This window comes from Poecilia latipinna, unplaced genomic scaffold, assembly GCF_001443285.1.
Source record: "Poecilia latipinna isolate Pla-1442-1.1 unplaced genomic scaffold, P_latipinna-1.0 Scaffold3025, whole genome shotgun sequence".
NCBI classification, from domain to species: domain Eukaryota; kingdom Metazoa; phylum Chordata; class Actinopteri; order Cyprinodontiformes; family Poeciliidae; genus Poecilia; species Poecilia latipinna.
The window spans coordinates 1-7,792 of record NW_015115641.1 but is presented as its reverse complement, the minus strand read 5'-3'; the positions used below and the strand labels follow the sequence as shown (position 1 = coordinate 7,792).

Genomic DNA, 7,792 nt, shown 5'->3' with positions numbered 1-7,792 from the left:
ACTCAAAGCGGAAAAAAGTGAGCCGCATTATATCCTGGAGATGTGACGTCAACGCCTTAGGTGCAAAGAGCCCATTAATCAATGGAAAAGTGTTGTAGCTTTCATTGAGCGAGCTGAGCTGCAGTGTAGAGGCAAAATGGTGGATTTCTGTTCACTCACTAATACGAACACTGACTGGCCAAAGAACACCTTGTTTTATCTATTATTTTTTGTAGATACAGTGCCAGATTTATGACTGGAGTAGCATTTCTAAGCCAGCTAGATAACAGAAGATAGGGTTTATTGAAAAAAGAAGCAATTTTATACTTCATATGTGACAGCCATTATTTTTAATTAAATGTCAATTGAGGGAGCCAATGTATGACAAAGGAAATAGCACAAATCAGATTTTGTTAAATTTTGTGCAATTTAGGTTAGGAGTTAGTCAGGAAAGAAGCCTTAATTGATTATTTTATCATCTTCAAGAGAAGTTTATGTGATTAACTGCTATTGAGCAGCAGCTCTTTTACAGAACAGACTGTAAACACCTGCCCCTCTGACTGCCATGTGAAGGAACGTGGCTTTGCTTAGACGGAAGCTGCGTTCACATTAGAAATGTACGCAAACTTTGCCAATATTCTGCTAATGTAAAAAAAACACACACACAATTTCACAATTGTGATGTTTCCATAAAATAAGAAATTCAATTATAATCACACGTGGTTTGCAACAGTGGCAACATACATTTGTTGATTATGTGACTCACGTGATGTGAACAAATTTTTCCATTGCAGTTTTGTGAAATTATATTTCAATTAAGCCAATAAAGCGCCTCATCCAGGCAGCAAAACTTTTTATCAAGAAAAGGAGAGTTTGCAGTGTTTCCATTCAACAAATTAATTTTCGAAATGTCAAATTGAGCAATTATGTGATCAATGGAAATGTAGCTTGAAACTAATGATCTGACAAAGGGAATCATGTCACAGTAAGTGAAAGAGAGGTCTATGGCCCCAGCTCATCTGGTCACAATCCTGCCGTCAGGACGGTCTGGTCAGAGACAATGTCCATCACTGTCCAAATATCAGCACTATTTTAGAGTTTCCAGATATGTGTGGCCTTGAATCACTTGCGCTCTCTATTTGTTTTTTCACATTAGTGATTTTCATGTTTGTGTCCGCCTTACCGAATGTTGAATCCAGCTTCTGTTCTGTGACGGCAGGCCGAGAGGGTTTGGGTTTGGGACTAGGGGGTGGGCAGTCTTGTTAGAAAGCAACTCTTTGACTCCAGAAATCTCTGATTCCTTTTTTCCCTGTTGAGAGGCTAAAAATATCAGAAAAAGGAGCTTGTTGTGTGTCGCAGATGTTATCCTGGGAAGTCGGGGTTTGTTGGTGGGGTGGGGGTGTCTGGAGCACATAGGGACAGGAAAAGGAAAAAGGGACTGCAGTCTGTTTTCACCATCTGTCTGCAGGGATATGCACATCTGCACGTGAGCGTGTTTGGAAGTGCAGCTACTTTCTGCGAGGGCTCAGGTTGTTGTTTACAACTTGTGTCACTTCTGTGGAAATGTGGGCAGGCCCTGACTGGCGGAGCCTATGAGTGGTCACATGTTGTGTGCTGGCAGTGGTTTGTCCAGGATGCCTCGGTTCCTGAGGGAGTAGAACAGGATACTTGAAGGTAAAATAGTTCATGCTGCTTTAGAAGTGTTTGGAATATTCTTTGTTGTTTATTTTTAGGGTGCAGAAGCAGCTTCTAGTGATTCATACAGATTTGCTCTTGCAGAGGAAAAGGTTTTTTTTATTCAGTGCAGCAGTGACAGTAATTACCATCCTGGGGACTGAGCTCGGCATTACGGATTGTTTTTAGTGACTCCACCAGCTGTTTCTGTGTTGTAATCCTCCACAAAGCTGTAAACGTCCTCCATTCTGGTTTCCTCTGCTGGACTCCCAAGTCGATATGAGGAGCAGCTTCTGGCGAAATACATTCTAAACTTTTAGCCACTTATTCACATTGCAGAAAGCCTAATGCAGAAGTGATGGTATGATCTGACAATTATGCTTTGATCATTTTCTGGACTCATCATCCACTTTTTTTCCACTCATTTTGTTCTGAGGTCAATTACTAGACAAATCACTACAAGTAAGGGACATACAGGTAAAATAGCCCTTCAGTTTTATTCTTACAAGAAGCTAGGAATTAGCATCATATTTGGAAGATTGTTGTTGTATCAGAATATTTCCTAATGGTATATATAAATGGTTTGTTTCTTGTCTTGTGATCTTTCAACATTTATTATTTCTACCATGACATCCAAATGTTGCCACAAAAAATAATTTAAATGTGGTGTCGGCTTCATCGCAGTCATTCTAACTGCATCTTAGGAATTCAAAAGATGGCTTACAACTTGGGTAGACATAGCGTACTGTTTTAATTTGGTGACATTTCATTACAACTCTAGGGCAATCATAGCTAACCAAAGCACCTCTCGATGTGGTGCATTCAGCTGGTGGTCTGGATGAGTTTCCAGTCCTCCATTTTTGTATTGCATTGGGAAGGCTTCATGTGGGGCTGAAAACAAATTTCCTCCTAAATAAACCCTATGCATAAATGTATTATTTTGTAACTGCACAGCTTTTATAAGCAAGTGAATTTTTCAAACTGAAATGAGTTTTAGCTCTTAACATTTTAAAGATTTGTGTTTAGCAGAGTTGGAAATGGAGGTTCATTGAGTGGAACCTCAACCTCATTTAGTTGTGGTTTCCCCCTGCAGTTGCCTTACATGAACCAGCATAGAGCAACTTTACAGCACCTTATAGAGCACTCAGTGGCTGAGTCGTGTATCACTGTCTGACCATGATTGCGTGTGGTTGGATTATATAGTGATCGTGATTGTGTCTGAAGAAGGAAGAATGCTGCCAGCCTCTCCTCTGTGTGTTTATATCTCAGCCCACATCACCACTGCGGCCTCAGCTGACAGTAACTGGTTGCTTTTTTAAACTCGCCGCGGCCCCATGAGGATGCTAATGCCTGTGTTTGTGGACACTTCACAAAACGATTGCAAAATTTTATAGAGGAAACTGATTGCATGCTCTCTGAAAATGGATATAAATACTGTAGGATGGTTGCAAAAGCTGTTTGTGTTCTCAATACAGCCTTGCTTTAATTAACTCATCAGTTAATTGCTGTATTGCTGTAATCTGCTGTATGTATCACTGAAGCAGCAATGGTTGATGCCACAAAACTCATCTTGCTGGCTGAAATGTGAACAGTTTGAGGATGGACCACTGCTTCAGGATAAATCCATAACTTTCTAGTTCACTTTTGGCCGATTACGCATGCCTGTTTTCTTTTTGTGTCTCTCTTTTTGTTTTGTTTTGTTTTGTTTTGTTTTGTTTTGACCTGTCAAAACCACTTTTAAGGGTTTCTAATTTCTCTTAGAGTGTTTTCACACCTCATAAGTATGCTCTGTTCAATCGGGGACCAAATTTGCAACCTTTGCTACGTTTTCAGCTGGTGTTTGCTTTTATACTGAGAACAATTTTTCTTTCTCACACACACGAAAGACTAAGATTACGCATATTCACTATTAAAATATCACATACATACACACAAAGCATACAGACATACTATTCTGAATGATAGGTCAAAAATGTATGTGTGTGTGTGAACTAATACTTGTCTGAATGAATGAATGAATGAATGAATGAATGGGGATGAGACTTGTATTGTCTGTGTGAGAGTTGTCACTGAAGAGGTGGGGCATAATTTGGAGATCAGGGGCGCAGTGAAGTTATTTTCAAGTTGGATATTAGATATCGGCGCTCCGCGGAGTAAGCGGCGTTTAGGTCAAGGTTGATCCAATTTATGAACGTCAATTTCAACCAGCCGTTCTGTTGAAACACAATTGCTTAAGTCTGAAATAAATCAATATGGCCCAGTTAAACTCATTCCCACTGCATTTCCCTTTAGATGTTTCTAACAAGAACACATTTTTAAGTTAAGCTAAATGCAGTGGGGGGGAGGTTAAGTCTGTAAAACATCTACCTTGGTTGTTTCTAAGTGTAATGGTAAAAAGGCAACCTTTCACCCAACAATATCAAATGACATAACTGGTATCAGCCCCCCTGAGCCACCCACCGTGTGCACCTTCACTGTCCAGGTTACTGTGATCAGAGTACACTTGTACCGGAGTGGATCAGACGCTGTTGAACACAGCTGGGTTAGGTGAGGTGACACCAGGCAGGCAGCTGCCCAAACACAGTCAATTCCCAGAACACAGTCAGAAAAGGAAGGATAATAGAAAACATGTCCAAACGGTCTGGTATTCTGCTGTTGCTAAGGAAAAAACCCTACCCAGCAAATGTAGAACCCATACAAATGCCTTGCAGATGTATTTATACCCTTCAACAGTAAAGTTCAGTGTATATTATTGGATTTTTTTATGACAAACACAAAGTTTAGGTGAAGTGGAGGAAAGATGACTCTTTATGTAATCAGTCATAGACATGCCAACTAAAAAGACTGAGAAAATCAGTTTGAGCTAATAATGGAATTAAAGTTTCAATGTACTGTTAATCAGCCTAATATATAGTACTAGCATTTGCTGATTCTACATATAATAAATAAGGAACAAAACAACCAACAAATAATGAAAAACAAAGGGTTAGAAGGAACTTATCAGGCACCCCAAGAGAAAGCTCTCTGGATTTATTGTGATTCTAGTTTAGCTCAAAGGGAAGATGACTAAGGAGATTAATTCAGTCTTTATAGTCTTAATATAACAGAACAAAATATCAGTGACCAGAGTTATGTCCAATTAGACACATGTCATTACGGCCTAAATCCCAGAATTTCTAGCAGTCTCTTTATCTCTGGTAGAAAGAGAAGGAAAACCTTGGGGCATTTTTCAATTGACAGTTGAGGCAATGCTATAATTCATGTGCTCTTTCTAAGCATGTTATTATGTGTCAAATATGTTCCGTGTGTGTTCATGGTCTTTGGTATTAAATCTCATTCTAAAACAAATCTTTTCACCACTGTCATTTCAACTTTAAATGCTTTTCCCAATTTCTTCTCATTTCTATCTGGTTCTTGCCACTTTGACTTTTTTCACATTTCAACTTGTTTCTTTTTGTTTCATCTTCAGTCTTGAAATGCGTGTGCAATAAATAACCAAACTCTTTTTTTGTTTTTCTAAGTGATCCATAATACTGGCATATCTGTGATATATTCAAACCTGGGAATTGTCTATTGTTTTATTCCTTAGTCTTCACTGTAAAACTCTTAAAATCATGTTATTTTTTATGTCTATGGAAGAGAATTAGGGCCATTAAAAATATATGAGTTTAATCTCAGAAATCTAACTTTTTTTTCTCATAATTCTGACTTTAAATTCACAATTCTAATTCTGTCAATCTATATCAAAATCCAAATGAATAACCTTTCATTCATCAGTTATGCTGTTAGCATAATAATGCGGAAATACATAATACGGAAAATATGAAAAATTATTGCATAACTGATTCTTATTTGCTATAGGATTTGTAAACCTGCTCTTATTCCACACTGAGTCTTTCTCCAAAATTAGTTGGTAGATTTGAGTTTCAAGACTAGATTTGTCTGATGATGCTAAGTTTAAAATCAGAATTATGAGAAAAATGTCCCCATTCTTTTTTTTTTTTTTTTAGTCGACCTAATCCTTTTCTGTAGATATGCCATGTGTTTATATGCAACATGAATTCCCAGATAAACACACTGTAGTTTGTAGCACTAAATTTGCTACTTTAAAATTTGCTGCTGATTACTTGCGATTTTCCAAAAGACGTGCCCATGTTTTTTCTTTCTTTTGTGAACTTCTTCAATTATTTATCTTCAGATGAGCCCTTGTTTGTAGGTGTTGTAGTGTTCAAATTCATCAAAGAGTCTCTGGAAGGATGACTGCAGCACATGTACTGCTGTCCACACTGACACACATGTTCACATGAGAAAAGGACCCGGTTCGTTTCTCATGGTTTCACATTGTCCAGCTGTCTTTCAGCTGTTAGATCAGCTGAATTTTCTTTTCTTTTTTTTTTTCTTTTTTTTTTTGACCTGTAAAAATCTATTCATATTTTCTCTTGTCTTGCACCCACACAGTTAACACACAAAAACACAAACAGAGATGGGATTATAGGTGAGGCATGGGCGGGGACCACGAGGATCATTACTGGAAGACTGTTACACAACCAGAAGAAGTTCAAGAGGCAAAAGGTGCAGAGCACTGATGCTGCTATTGTTGTGCACATACAGAGCTTTCATGCACGAAGAAAAGTCAGTCAGACAAACAGGTTAAAGCTGGTCTCTCAGAGCTCCTGTCATAATTACAGTCCTCTCAGTCACTCATGCATTGCCTCATTGGTTTGGTTTTGTAAAATAGCTCTGTTTCTAGTGTCTATGTGGCTCCTGTTAGACATCTGAGGTCAAAACAGGATTCTTTCAGTGTTTCTGTGAGCAGGCATCCACATATTGCTGCACTCTAGCCAGTATCAGGTGTCTGTACTCAGTCATTCAGCAGTGGTGTGTGTGTGTGTGTGTGTGTGTGTGTGTGTGTGTGTGTGTGTGTGTGTGTGTTTGTGTGTGTGTGTGTGTGTGTTGTTTAACAGGCAGTGAAGGGAGAGCCCCATGTCTTCAAGGAAAAGACGTTCAAGAAGAAACGGCAGTGCAGCGTGTGTCGACAGAACATCGACAACGTGGGCTCCTTCTGCAGAGGTAAGAGTGTTACTAGGCTGTCGGGATGAATAGTTTAGACAAAAGAATCAATATAAGTTTAAATAAGTTCCAACAGTTTGGTGATTGTTTCTCTTTGGACATAAAAAAGACTGTGCTCTTTCTACTTGACTAAATTAAAAAAAAAAAAATTCTGTCATTTTTATGTTTCTTTCAGTATGCAAGACAGGCACCCACAGGAAGTGTGAGGGCAAGGTAAGAGTCATCCACAAAGACTTTGCAAAATGGTTGAAGATTTAAATGTCAGTGAGTAAATATGCCACACATGAAGCATGGAATGTATTTCTTCTGCAAGCTTCCACTTGTAGTCAGAAATCTACATTCACTCACAAAGGGGTGTGGATGCCATATTTGGAATCCATATATTGATTTCTAAAAACTAATATCATGTTCACAAGTTTGATTTTGTTGTTAGTGTTCTCTAATCTCCACAAAATCAAAATTATACTTACACTTGGTATTCACTTTGGGGTTACAGCCAATCAGCACCAAGTTACCATGCCAAGTAACAAACTGCATTTTAGACATGGTGTATGAAAAAAATCTACCAACATGCAGCTTTTCCAGGAATAATTTGGTATTATTAGTAATTTTGAAAAATCTGCATAGGGGAATCCACTATAGTGAGTAGAGTCATTGAAATGACATGTTGTATGATCTCTATGCACTCATTCTACTCTATTGATTGCATTTACTCTATATTTTACAAAAAATAAAATAAAATATGGTTTATTTTGGTGGTTAGAAGCAGTGTGAGTAGTGGGCACACTTCCATTACTACGCTGATTTCTCATAGTGTTTTTGCTGATTTTGAAAATGCACTCAGCTCAACTCCGCTAATGCGCTAGCAGCAGAACTAGTTTTTCAGTCAGCACTTTAGCATTTTAGCCATCTTTGAAAACATTTAGCAAACTTCCCTCAAATACATTCTTTTCAGATGAATTTCGAAGCACTAAATGACTTGGCTGTTTTGTACATTGTCATTTGAGTAAAAGTTTACATTTGTGTTGAAACTTTGATTACCTTCCTATAATGACTCATATAAATGAAT

The 7,792-nt window shown here is 38.2% G+C and overlaps 1 protein-coding gene across 2 annotated transcripts in view; it reads left to right on the top strand.

The window, feature by feature from the left end:
- The window catches only part of LOC106939910 (tensin-2-like), a 28,615-nt gene extending 21,619 nt beyond the window's left edge, over positions 1 to 6,996 (top strand). The window contains exons 2-3 of one of the 2 annotated variants that reach the window (XR_001422947.1): positions 6,618 to 6,723; positions 6,899 to 6,993. Coding sequence is in view for 1 of the 2 variants with exons in the window: in XM_015022487.1 (XP_014877973.1) it covers positions 6,618 to 6,723; positions 6,899 to 6,981 (189 nt within the window). In the remaining variant the exon portion in view is untranslated. Of the gene's footprint in view, positions 1 to 6,617; positions 6,724 to 6,898 lie in introns of both variants that reach the window. The other variant, XM_015022487.1, reaches the window with a different exon arrangement.
- Positions 6,997 to 7,792: the final 796 nt, after the last annotated feature.